This window comes from Chelonia mydas, chromosome 10, assembly GCF_015237465.2.
Source record: "Chelonia mydas isolate rCheMyd1 chromosome 10, rCheMyd1.pri.v2, whole genome shotgun sequence".
NCBI lineage: Eukaryota > Metazoa > Chordata > Testudines > Cheloniidae > Chelonia > Chelonia mydas.
In genome coordinates, this window is record NC_051250.2 from 54,118,419 (window position 1) to 54,132,386 (window position 13,968).

Sequence of the window (13,968 nt, forward strand, 5' to 3'; positions counted from 1 at the left end):
TCATGCTGAGCAACATGGGAGGCAAGATGGGTTGCTAAGAGGTGCTGTATGTGAAATCCCTTGTTTGTGGAATATAATTATCCGTCACCAATGGTCATTCGGACATAGGGGAAATGAGGACAACAGCTATAAGTCAGTTGTGTTTGGAGAGCTAGACATTTGATTGTAATGTGACTCACAAGGAGCTGCATCTGTTCTACTCAAACAATATTAATTTTTACAGTCTTACTGGTGTCATCTGAATGTAACTAACAGTATTTTTTTTTAAGTGTATATTCTATACTTGATCTTTAACAATGTTTGTTTTTTGTTTTAGTTAATGACACAAAGAGGAAACAGAAGGTCCTTGGTCCCAACCAGAAACTTAAATTTAATCCAACAGAATTAATTATTTATTGCAAAGATTTCCGTATTGTCCGATTTCGCTTTGATGAAGCGGGCCCTGAAAGTGCAAAAAAGGTATTAAAAACATGCAGTTTTTCCTTAAAATTCCTTATTGTGTTGGAGTTCCTGCAGTGCCATCTCTGGTATTATGGAATTTCTCATGTTTTTTTAAGCTCTTGATAGAGATGAAAGAAGACTAATTCAGTCTCACCAATTAAAAACTACCTTTTAGTCTTTCTAAAATGCAGGTTTGTATCTATAATAGTGTTTTAAGATAATCTGGTTACAGAAAATCATCTCAGGATGAAATGTGACTCTTTTCTAGTACAGATGAGGTAAATATGCCTAAACATTGATGTAACAGAAGATGTTATATAGTGTATTTTCACTAATACATCAAGAAAATACATATGTAGATATTTGAATGGTTCTAGATTGAAGGAGCTAGGGTCTTGTGACAAAGCTCTGTCCTTGCCTCCATGAGTCCCACGTTTCCTGGCGGATTTTGCTAGCCTCAGAGGCTCATTGTGACCCTCCACGTAACCCTTCTCTCTCTAGAGACAAGGGCCACAGTCTACTGAGCCATTTTCATTATAAGCCAGTGAGGGAGGTGAGGAGAAGTTATCCTTCCTTACACAGTCTCTGTTGTCTCCCAGTCTCAGTGATTAATCAGGGGGCAAAGGGCGGGGGGAGCCCAGGCCCACCCTCTACTCCAGGCTCCAGCCCAGGGACCCTAATAGTATCAGCTATGGTAGCTGACCTTTTAGAAATATGACGTGCAATTCCCTGGGCTACTTCCCCCACAGTAGCCCTCACTTTCTCAAGCTCCACTTCACCCTTACCTCAGGGCCTCCTTCCTTGTGCCTGATATGGCGTGTACTACTCAGTCTCTCCACCAGCACAACTTCCTCCCACAGCTCCTGTCATGCACCCCCACCTGACTAACTGGGAGGCTTTTAACTAGTTTCAGCCAGCCCCTGATTGGCTTCAGGTGTCCCAGTCAACCTAGCCTTCTCCCTGCCTTCTGGAAAGTTCTTAATTGGCCCCAGGTGTCTTAATTGACCTGGAGCAGCTGCCATTTCACTTATCCTGGTACCAGGGATTTGTTTAGCCTGGAGCTAATATATCTATCTCCCACTACTTTTCCATAGCCATCTGGCCTTACCCCGTCACGTGTCTGAAGTATGTTCACTTGAGGTGCAGTACAGGAAGTGTTTATTTTCCCAGTATACACCAACTTTGTTCTGGAAAACCCTCAGTGGAGGGTGAGTAGTTTAGTCTTTAGAAAATGGAACTCCTTTAGATATGCAGACAACTTTTGGATATTAATTGTTTTTGCCATTATGAGAGGTCAAATTCAGACCCGTGACCCAAAGGTTAAAGGCCAATTACCAGTCTCCTGCATCATCAAAACTTAAAGCCTGGTTTTTAGGCCTCACCTAGATGTGTATTTATACATCTGCTTTATATGTTCGTTTCCAGTTGTGAACTCAAAAATCTCCTATTGTGCGTGCACATAGCTAAATGTGTATGTTGTTAGTCATGTGCATGCGCAAACTGGAAATTTGTGCAAATGTTTTCCAGTGTGCACTTGCATTGTGTGCTTACTGTTGTGTAATTTCCACCCCCCTTGTAATACTCTTTCGGTGCACTAGTGAAATCAAATCTGTTCTACTTTAAAAACTGACTGCAGACTTAGGGAACGAGTATTTTAAAGGTTGGTTTAAAACTTCCAAGGCTGCAGTCAAATGATATATTTGAGCTACATATCCCACTGTAGAGATTGTTTTACAGCTGAAAATGGAAAATGTTAGGTACTTCCAAGTATGTACTGGAAATTTGAAACCTAAAGTTACCGAAAGGTTAGAATGCTGAAATTTAAATATACCTCCTGGAATCTGGACAAGTATTTTCTGGCAAATGCTTGGTGTTCCAAATTTGTCAAAAATTCCAAGTGAATGTTTGGAGTTCAGTAAAGCCTGAACAACAAGACCATTCATTGGCACTTCCTGATACAAGACCATTCATTGGCACTTCCTGATATATTGGTGCTGGGCTTTTTAAATTCTGGGAAGACTGATTTAGAAAAGGAGTCTGATTCCTTCGGGGGGGAATGTAAAAACTATAAAATCCTAGATCCAAAACAGATTAGATAGTTTATTAGCTGCATTCCTATTTTCAGTGTTTAAATAAAAGGGAATTTCCTGACCTGCAAACTGGTTTGTACTCATCAAACAAGCAACCTAGACTGTTTGACATTTCCTTCCAATACTGATGATGTAGACTTTCCTTCCTCTCCCGTTGAATTCTTTTCTGGCTCTCTGCACCTTTCTTTTTTAACCAGGAAAATAAATGTAACTTGTACAAGCAGGATATTCTATCTGGCATCACCACTTTTATATGCCTAGTTAGTTGGCACTAACAAAATAAACAGTTACTGAAAATCTTAACTTTTTAATTATGCGAATGCTGAGCTCCTACATAATTTTGAAGACCAAAATACATTTAGAAGCACCTTTGCCTCACTGGAGGGCAAAATGACAAAAAAAATCAACTTTCTGGCTAATGCAGAATGATAAGAACACTTTACATATGTAACTGAAGTTTTGGTCCAGTCAGGATTTTGTTTAGATTATTTTAGGATGTAGCATAATCAGAGAAGAAGGAACCTGTGGTATTGTTGTACCAATAAAATAAAAACCAGCAGGATCTTATTAAAGGGAAAAAGGCAAAATACCACATTTATTGTGAATACAGAAAGAATCATAGTAAGCAGTTAGTTACAGCTGTAACATTCCATTCAATCTCATCTTTATTCACACATTCATTCATACACACACACACACACAGGTTCTGCAAGGTTGTTATCATAGTAAGCAGTTAGTTATAGCTATAACATTCCATTCAATCTCATATTTATTCACGCATTCATTCATACACACACACACACACAGGTTCTGCAAAGTTGTTATCATAGTTACCAGCCTTAGAGTTGCTCATGCCAAGCCACTGGCCAGGTGGCCTGGACATGAGGAGGGAGCAGGGCCTTGTCAGATGCTCATCTGATGCTCCTGGAAGTTGGTTTGCAGAATCAGACCCCAAAGTTCTCACTTTTTAGAGTCTATTTTTATAGGAATTTCTTCCTATGCCAGTCTATGGGAATTGCTGCATCATGCTGTTGCTGAATCAATCAGCAGATGGCACATTCCTGACGGCTCCAAGATGTTATCTTGTTCTTTGGTTCTCCCATTCTTGAGGCTGTTGGGTGGATTCCAGTCTGCCCTCCGGGGGTCCTCTGGTTATTTCCACTTGACGCCTTCTTCGGCCGATGGACACTGGATTCTTACGCTGGCACCTCCCTGATCATTCAGTTATTATCCACACCAAGCATCCATCCACATACATCCTCTATCTCTACTTTAATCACAATTGTTAATACAACAAAAGGGCGGGGAGTCTCTGGGTGCTGTTTCTGTTGTTAGAGTATTGCTTTGAGTCTCTGTGAATTGCTTTGAGAACAGACTCTGTCTTAGAATGTACTAACACAATTAGCAGCTTGCAAGTTTCACACACAGAGGGAGAGAAACAGTACCAAAAACCAAGAGACCTCTTAATTAGTAATACCCTGGAATTTAAACTATGGGGAATCAAACTCATTTGTGATTTTAATACAGAACTTCTTTAATATGATCCAACAGTATCTTGGATCAGATGCTTCTGTCTCCAGGTGTTTAGCTTACATCTTTCAGATCTGTGTTGTGGCATGCTTTTTTATCTGGCCTCTGCTTCTTTTTTTCAGCAGTGAGTAAGAGATTATTTTGTGAGGGGGGCCTAGCCAGCCTTTTTACACCTACGATTTTGAGTACTCCTTTAATATTACTTGTGCACTGTCCATGCAACATTAATTGTGGATACAAAATTATGTCTACAATTCTGCCTACAATTTGTGGGTGCAAAGAGGGCCACATCTTTAAAAATCAGGGCCTTGTTGAATTCTATTGGGAAAAAATCTTAGAGTTTTCTTTGGCTCAAAGGTGGCATAGTGTATTTTACACTACATAAAGTTCTAGAGAAATCCCAACTTTTCCCCTGGGAAAAATCAAAATATGTATGTGTCTTCTATATCATTTTTTGCCTAATTAATTTGTGTGCCACTTCTTGTGCTAGGTTATGAACTATTCATGAAAACTATGAGCTGCATGGAATTGTATATTTATAAATTCCTCCAAGGGCTTGTTGATTGGACAGCTTAATTTAAAGGATGCCTGTTTCAAATATTGGGTAATGAGACCGTAAAGCTCAGCAGTTGTGTCATGAACTGTGAATTGGCCAGACTAATTCAACTGAAGACAAATGTGAGAGATTTATAACAGAAAAAGGTCGTCCCAGATAACATTTTTTTCCCTCTCTTGACAGTTTAAAATAATTGGGAAGAAAAGTCAAATAGTAGAACTGACCCTGACCCATTGTTACAGATTCTGTTTCATTGTCTGAGGCAGCCTCCATTTAAAATCAGAAGCCTACCAATGAAGCAGTTGTAATGACTGAACTTTAATGATTTATAAATCAGATCCCCAACATGACATTTAATTTGGAAAATTTGCATAACTGAACTTGGCTGTGCAAGTCAGAGCAGAGGAATTCCCCTTAGGCTCCCAGAGTGAGCATGATCTGAGCATGATCCCCTTAGGACAGTGTTCCTCTGTGTTATGAATGAAGTCACTGTTGAAGCAAAACAAAGACACTTACCTTTTCACTGTGTCTGTAGAAGACTTTGAGATATCTAAACACAGTAAACATCAAAGAACGTATTCACTGCTGGAAACTGGGCCAACTTAAGTGTTGTACTCTGCAAACTGAGACTGTGACTTACTTTTAAAAGCAGGTATTTAGAAAAACTTGAATAAAATTATTTTAAAAACTAGCTTTGAATTCTTCTTAACCTTTTCACATATTTGGTGTCTGGAGGCCTGATACTGTAAAAACCTGTAAAAAAGAGTAATTTGAGTCACGTGAGTGGTCCCTTGAAATGAATTGGACTGTTTCTCTGAGTCAGGTTGTGTGTGTCAGTGTTTGAAGACTTGGGCCCAAAGAATGTGGTCTATCCCTAAGGAGAGTGAGCTTAGGGGATATTTGCGGGGGAGGAGGAGGAAGAATAGGCTCTAGTAGCAAAGCGATTTGTTAATATTCCAGCAGGTATGAGACATTCAGGAACTAATAGTACTGATCTGTGTCTACAATGGAAAAATAATAAGTTTGAAGCTATTGTAGCCAATATAGGGAACATATAGTTGATTATTTGACTGTGTCCATAAACAAATATGCTGTGTTAATGATAATGATACAACTTTAAAAGCTCATTTTTTCTGATTTTCCCCACAAACACCCCATACCTAAACTGCTCAGAAAACTTTTACCTGAGGATGCCAGAATGTTTGAAATTTCAGGAGGATTAATTTATTTTGGAGGACATTATTAGGAAGGGGTTTGAAAATCAGGATTATAATAAGAAGCTAGCTTCAGTCTTAACTATGAAACAGCAGCCAATGTACTTCTTAAATGCTCCCTTGCACTCTTAAGTTACATGTCCATTTGAAGGGGCATGATATCCAGAAGAATATAGATACAAGGTTGGGCTAGTGAATCATGGGGGAAATCTCCAGACCCATCATTATTTTACAATTTGACTCAGCTGTTTTTCCCTCAGATTAAAGCTGAGAAGCCTCCAAAAGAAGAAAAACCAGATGGGTGTGGGAGGAAGGGGAAGTAGGAGTAAGAGGGTTGGGGGAAGGCTTAAGCCAGGAAACTTGAAAAGAGAAGTAATAGCTAGTTTCACAGTTTAATGAAAAGCAAGAATTTTAATTTAATTTCAGTTACGATTAAATGTGGTAATAATTAAAAAGGACTGCTACTGGCCATTATAGCAGCTGGCTATATAAAGTACAATTTAAAATGTTTGATATTGTACTGATTGCACAGGTTTAACTATAATATATCACTTAATTTTAATTCGTAAGTATTTGGTGCAACAATATTGAACGGTTATTAAATGATACTATGGACCAATTTCAGAACTGTCAAATAAGACTGACCAGGGATGCGTCATTCTGGGATATTATCACTTTGGTGGCTGCAAGATTTTGCCTTTGGTATGTTGCCTGACAATGCATGTGGGACTTGGCAGTACAAAAGAGTGGCGTACGCCCTGTAGTGTCCTACTGCCTAAATATATCTGCAATTTCTCGGTCTTTCCAGTCTCCAACACCCACATCTCCATTCCTCTGAGAAGCTTTTTTAAAATGTGTGAGGTGTGTGAGATCTATATTATATACACAGGTTTCAGAGTAGCAACCGTGTTAGTCTGTATTCGCAGAAAGAAAAGGAGTACTAGTGGCACCTTAGAGACTAACCAATTTATTTGAGCATAAGCTTTCGTGAGCTACATACTCCTTTTCTTTCATTATATACACAGACACATAATTATACAGGGAAAAGGAGAAAAAGTAATCCAGGCCAAATCCTTATTCCTGTCCAATCAAAACCAGCTCTTCCCCCACAAGTCATAAATATTTTTAGTGGTAGCAGGGGAGGGGAGATGAGACACTTCTTTTTTGTTTTTAGTTGTCACCTTTTGTACACAGTGACAGTATTGCAGAGACCCAACATTTCTTAACCTCTCAGGCCCCAGCATTATCCTCTCTTTCAGTTCTTTATTTTTCATTTGAAATGCCTTTAAACAGCTTCTTTTTTTTTACTGCCTTAGTTTTATCCTCTGCTGCTTGTTGTAGCTTCTCCTGATTACTCCTGGGGGCATTCTGTGCCAAAAAATAAAAATTCTGTGACAAAATAAAAATTCTACACATAATATACTAAAATTCTGCAAATTTTATTTGTCAAAATAACACTACATAATCACGCCAGTTTCAATTATTTTGGTAGTTTATTTCAAAATACCTGTCAGCAAGTATGTCTGTAACAATACAGACACTCTCAAAAATTCCCCCAGGAGTAGAGTTAAAGAAACCCCTATGACAACCAACTTCCTGTTTCTCTGCCCCCTTCCCCTACCAGACCGCAGCCGGAGGCCAGGCACTCACAACCCCTCCCACCCAGAGCCCAGCTCTAGGCCTCCCTGGCCCAGATTCCCACACCGCCTCCCCTGCCAGAGCCCAGGCATGGGGCCTCCGCTTGCCCAGACACTCACCCCCTACAGCCCCAGGGATCCAGAAGGAGAAACAGCCTGATGCTTAGTCCCAGGCTTGCACAGAGTTTCCTGTGCGCCGCCCTCTCCTTCCCTCAGGGCATGCTGGGAACGGCAGCTGTTAGAAACCCTCTAGCTCCCTCCCACTGCCCCCAGCAGTGTCTTCTGTGTGTGAGTTGGGCTCCGCTGGGTCCAGCAGCCACTAGTGGTGGTCAGCAGCACCACAGGCCATTTCTGTGGGGGAAAGGAAATTCTGCATGCACAACATTCATTTCTGCAAAATTCTGCATTGCGTAGTGGTGCAGAATTCCCCTAGGAGTACCTGATGTACATCAGACAGTTCTAGTCAGTGGGCCTGTATCACTGGCTCACACAAAAGGTGACTGAGCACACTCTAATTATTTGTTGCACAAATCACGAAATTAGTTATCTGTCAGGTTCAGGAATACAAAAGGTATAATCTTTGTTGGGATCTCCAGGGCATGTATGTCTTTAGAGTCTTTGGAGACATGGGCTCCTGGAGTGATTTCTCAAAATGAAACTCAGTTAAGTAAATTAAAAAAAAATAAAATCTCTGTTTTAGTGTTTCTCTTAGGGCCTAGTAGAAAATACTGTGCAATTCAATAATGTAACATGCTTGCATAAACAAAGATTCTGAAATGAGAAAAAATCGCAACTTAATCTTCAGTGTGTAGAAATAGTTATACTCTTACCTATTATCTACACTATCTGTATTGTTACACACAAATCAAATAGCTGCTGCATATAATTGGCCTTTATGGGTATATCTACACTGCAATAAAACAGATGTAACTGTGTCTGCTGACTGGGACTCAAGCTGCAGGGCTATAAAATTGCGGTGTAGACATCTCCTCGTAGGGTCCAAGAGCCCACGTTCCAGCCCAAGCCCACTATTTGCACTGCAGTTTTATAGCCCTGAGGCCCAGGAACCCATGTGGGTGTCTTATTGCAGTGTAGACATATCCTATGAATTACTACAAAGTGGTAGAAAACTTTCTTAGCATTTGAAATTGGACTGAGCATGGCATAAGAGCTGTGGACAGTTGTCTGAGGCTACAACACTAAGAGCTAGGGGTGTGATTCCCAGTCACGTAGACACACGCGTGTTAGCTCTCATCTGAACTAGCACACTAAAAATAATAGCACAGCTGCAGTAGCATGGGCAGTGACAACACTGTGCTAGCCATCCTGAGTTCAAATCCGCCTGAACCCCTGGATGAGCTCATTGCTTCTAGAACTTGCTGTCATTGTCAGTGCTACCGCGGCTACCCTGTTATTGTTACCGTGCTAGCTCACATGAGAGCTAACACGAGTACATCTACGTGAGCTGGAATCACACCCCTAGCTGTTAGTGTAGATGTAGCCTGTGTGTTGGGGGTCAAGAGGGTTATTTTTTCATTGTGCCAAAAGAGGATTTGAAAATATGGAGTATTAATAAACTGTATTATGGAACTTGATTCAGTCCTTGTTACATGGGTTTCCATTGGCAAATCTCTACCAGGTGTGGACAGTTGCAGTGCCATGGAGGGGGGCCTGCATCTTGCTAGTGAAACCATAAAAGCAGATGGTGTGGACTGGGGAGTAGAATGGCCTGCACAACCAGGGGATGTGCTTGTCTGGTACATGCCTCAAGCAGCTTCCTCTAATGGGACGGCTGAGGAGCCTGGATCCTAAATTAGAGCTATCCTCCTCTGTTAGAAGTGTGGTGGGGAGGGTTGCAGTCAGGGGTGAAAGTAACTTAAAGGACTTACCATACTCCGGAGTCCTGAGCAAGGGGCGTGGCCTCAACTGGAAGAGGCGGGGCCAGGCCCTTTAAATCAAGATTTAAAGGCCCCAGGGCTAGGGCTGGGAGCCCTGGGGCCTTTTAAGCACCAGCCTGGGGAAGCCAGTCTGGTCCAGCACGTTGTACTGGCTCTTGCCAGTACGCCGGACTGGACCGGACCGGCTTACTTTCACCTGTGATTGCAGTGCAAACATCACCTGTGTTTCCAAGATGTGGAATTGCAGGGAGAGTTGCAGTGCAAACATCACCTGCGTTTCCAAGACGTGGAATTGCTCTTGGGGCACTGCTGGTACAGGGAGATGTAATTTGCAACAGTGAGCACTGATAGGGGTAATTAAGTCCATTATTTTTACTTTTTAATTAACAATCTCTCCTGTAAGTGAAAACTGTTCTCCTGTTTTTTAAATGATGGTTCTGAATATCTTTGGTTTTGCACAATTGCAGTTGGGAAAAATGCTGAACGTTTATCAGTTTGATACAAGAACGCTTCCGGTAAAACATGTTTGTCTTCAGATTGAGCTTTCAGCTTCTGACTGCATTCTGCTGAGGACTGTGGAATTTGCTTGTCTTTAAAGTCCCAGGCAATAAAGCTACTATATGGATAGAACACAAATAGGGCTTTAGTTCTTGTTAGCAAATAAATTGTTGTTTGATAGGCTGTATTAATTTCACTGGTCTAAAATTCCAAGTGAAGATTGTAGCAGAACAAAATGTTAACATTTATCTGGAAGAAAGAGAGGCCATGACTCTACACTATGATCAGCACAGGTGGACTACTGCATCTGGGAGATACTTTATTCACTTCACTGGGGGGACTCTATTGATGCAACAGTCGGCCTGTTCAGATCACAATGCAGAATCAGGGCCTGAATTGGCAGTTACTATCTTATGTGTTCCAGTTGTTTGCTTCATGGTATATGAAAACCTAATTAAATCTTATCCAATTTTAATAAATATTTCAGTTTTCTTAGGTTTTGCATGTGTTCCAGAGGGAAATTAAAGGTGATTTTTAAAGATTGTTTACATATGTGTTCGTAGTGATTTGGGATCTTAAATAATTGCTTTTGTTTTCAACTCAAAAATTACAAGAACATTTGTTTATATGTTAAAACCAAACTAGACAAAGCACTAGAAAAAATGCAGTACATAGCCTTACAGAGAGCTGTACCATGTATGTGACCTAAATCGTTTCCCATCCTTTCTATGATTCTGTGTTGAAATGAAGATTTTGAAAAGGTGCCCCTCCTCCACTTATTTCTCAGGTTCAAAGTCTAGTATTTCCTTGTTGCAGTGAAGGTCACTGCCACCTAAAATAATGCTGGAAGGCGCTGTTTCAGGTAGTTTTGGTGATATCACAAAATCCTGAACTCAAGACTTGTCAGGCAAATGGAGAAGGAGCCAGGTTTCAAATATTTGATTTTAAAATTAGCTCTTTTCAATTTTCTGATTTGAAATTATATCCTTTTCTTTGCTTGCAATTCAACTCTCCAATCTTGATCAAACTACTACACCTAGGGGGCTTTGACTCTTCTCGCAGAAATGTGTATTAGGAGTAACTCCACTGAGTTCAGTGGAGTTACACAAGTGTAAAACTGATTAATAAATTAGAGAATTAAGCCCAGCATCTGTACATTTGCAGACCTCTGTTCTTGTTTTAGTGCAATAGATTGATTAAAGTGATCCTTTTAATAGACAAAAGAAGGTGCTCATTATGTTACAGAAATTACATAGCTGGAAATAGCAACAGTGTAAGAAGCTTTTTCTGAAGTATAGAAGTCTGATAGTAAAATGAATACTTACTCTGCCAGTCATGTTGATTTTCAGCTAAGATTTTTATGTTAAAACATAAAGTATATCGAGATTTCACATGCATGACTTCTAGCAATTCAAATGGAGTTATCCATTTTTTGTGATGGCTAATGGTCCTTTCCTACCCTTGGAACCCTGTGAAATAGCTGAAATAGTTTTCTAAATGGAGTATACAATCAGTATTGTAATGAACCCAGTGTTTCACCTAGAGTTTAAGCACTTTTAAAGAAATGGACCAGCCCTCCTCCTCCACCTGTAAAAAAACAAAGAAACAAACAAAAAACCCAAACAAGAATCTGCTTAATTAAGTAAACAGTTTCAAAGCCCCCATGCGAAGTAATTTTCCAGTGACTACTTAAACTGGAATGACATCAGACCTAACCTGTTTTGTGCTGTAGTTTCATTGTTGAACTGAAAACAGTAGTATAGGAGAAGAGGTATAGGGAACTGTTCCTTTAAGACTATATAAGGATTTTTGTGACATTTATAGTGTGCAAAAAATAGTTTGCAATTAGTCAGTATGCAGCCATTAAAAGTTGGTTCTACAAATAGAGAATGTTCTCATCAAAAGTCAAATCAAAATGAAAATATAGCCACTTTTAAGTTCCTTTTATACTTAGGACTAGAAATACTGTAGTAATCCCCATACAGAGTTAAGCCTGAATGTACTCTCTGACTTTTCTGAGGCATCGTGCCATCAGTTGTATTAATCCCTTAATGGCCTGTCCCAGCAATCTTGTTTTCATGTGTATGACTATAAGAAAATTTTCCCCATAACAAGTGAAACAAAACATGAGAGAACTTTCTCAATGCCTTGGAAGCAAAGAATGTTTGTTTGTTTGTTTTTAAATAGTGCCCTAAATGTACCTATCTATGCTGTATGGGGGCTAAAATGTAGCAAAATAAAGAGGTAATAGGCAACATTTAATGAAGTACAAAAGAGTACCCAATAGGGTGGGGTGTGATTTTTCTGGTGTGATCCCTGCAGTTGTAATTCTGTGTATTTGGGTCACCATCCTGTAATGTAACCCAAACTGAACAACAGGAACTAATAGTCATACTTATGATCTTCACCCTTAAAATTACATTAACTTGTTGATGTCTCTTTGCTACTGAATAGGACTGCTTAGTATAAGTCTTAATATAGGTTTAAGACTTTACTCATTATAAAGCCTTTAACAAAATAATTTTTGACAAGTCCAAGTGGCGATACTGTATTTTATGGCATGTTTGGCATGTGAAGAGGCACACTATATATAGCTAGGTTCCATTTCCTCATACATGAGCTTTTGCTTACAATCTTCAAGGCTGAAAATCAGAAATGGTGAGCACCTACAACTTCAGTGTAGTAATATCAGTACAATATTCAGTAATATGAGTGCACCCAGTACCTGTGAAAATCTGGCCCATTGTATTACTTTTCATATGTAATTTGATACAACTTTGAATACACAAATAATTAAAAATGTATCTCTTTATAAAAAGTACTTTTGCCTCTCAAAATCTAGCTCCCTATCTTAATGTTTAGATCAGGGATGGGGAACCTTTTTTCTATCAGGAGCCATTAACCCACAGGAAAAATCTCACGCCACACAGAGCCGGGGAGGGGGGGGAGCGCAGAGACTCGGGGTTTCCCCTTGGCTCTGGGGTGGGGCCAGAAATGAGGGGTTCATGGTGCGGGAGGGGGATTTAGGCTGGGGCAGGGGTTGGGGTGTGGGAGCGGGTGAGGGCTCCAGCTGGGGGTGCGGGCTCTGGGGTGGGACAGGGGATGAGGGGTTTGAGGTGAAGGAGGGGGCCAAGGGGTTTGGAGCGCGGGAGGGGGCTCAGGGCAGGGGGTTGGGGTGCAGGCTCTGGGAGGGGGTGTGGGAAGGGGCTCAGGGCTGGGGCAGGTGGTTGGGGTGAGGGTGGAGGTGTGGGGTCTGGGAGGAAGTTGGGGTGTGGGAGGTGGTTCCGACCTGGGGCAGAAGGTTCAGAGTGTGGGCTCTGGCCGGGTGGCGCTTACCTCACACGGCTTCTGGTTGGCAGCACAGTGGGGCTAAGGCAGGCTCCCTGCCTGCTATGCCTCTGCGCTGCTCCCAGAAGTGGCTGGCATGTCCAGCCCCTAGGCGAAAGGGCCCAGCAGCTCTGTGCAGTGCATGCCGCCCATGCCTGCGGGTGTTGCCCATGCCTGCAGGTGCTGCCCCCGCAGCTCCCATTGGCCGTGGTTCCCAGCCAGTGGGAGCTGCGGAGCTGGCGCCGGGGGGGGCAGTGGCCATGCATGGAGATTTTCTGATTGCACCTAGGGGCCGCAGGGACAGGCTCGGGGCTTCCAGCCCGTGGCACGGAGACTTCCCACGGGCTGGATGAAATGAAGCAGCAGGCCGGATGCAGCCCGGGGGCCATAGGTTCCCCACTCCTGGTTTAGATAGTCCCATTGCATTTGGATGCAGTGCTATTTACTTATTAATAAGTGTGCTTAAAAAAAGACAAGATAAAATTTCTCAGTGTACATTCAGTACAAGTGCTGGGCATCCTGCAAAGGCAAAGATGCAAAGGCATCTTTAAGATGTTCAGTCCATTATCCTGCGGCCAGCAGTAGCAGAGATCCCAGGCAGGAAGATTCTTCAGTGCTTTGAATGTCAAGAAGCTCTCTGTAACAGGTCTCAACAGCTCCTTGCAGAGCAAAGTAGTTTTTAATAAATAAATCTCTAGTAAGATTTTTAATAACTTTGACAGGTGGAATTTCCTGTACCTAGACTTTTGGAGTAGATTTAATATAGTAAAATGACCT

At 41.3% G+C, this 13,968-nt stretch overlaps 1 protein-coding gene across 2 annotated transcripts in view; it reads left to right on the forward strand.

The window, feature by feature from the left end:
• MTMR10 (myotubularin related protein 10) overlaps positions 1 to 13,968 on the forward strand; it is a 71,021-nt gene that overhangs the window by 36,336 nt on the left and 20,717 nt on the right. For both annotated transcript variants that reach the window (XM_027827322.3, XM_007053763.4), the window contains exon 5: positions 317 to 459. In XM_027827322.3, the coding sequence (XP_027683123.2) occupies positions 317 to 459 (143 nt within the window). The remainder of the gene's footprint in view (positions 1 to 316; positions 460 to 13,968) is intronic.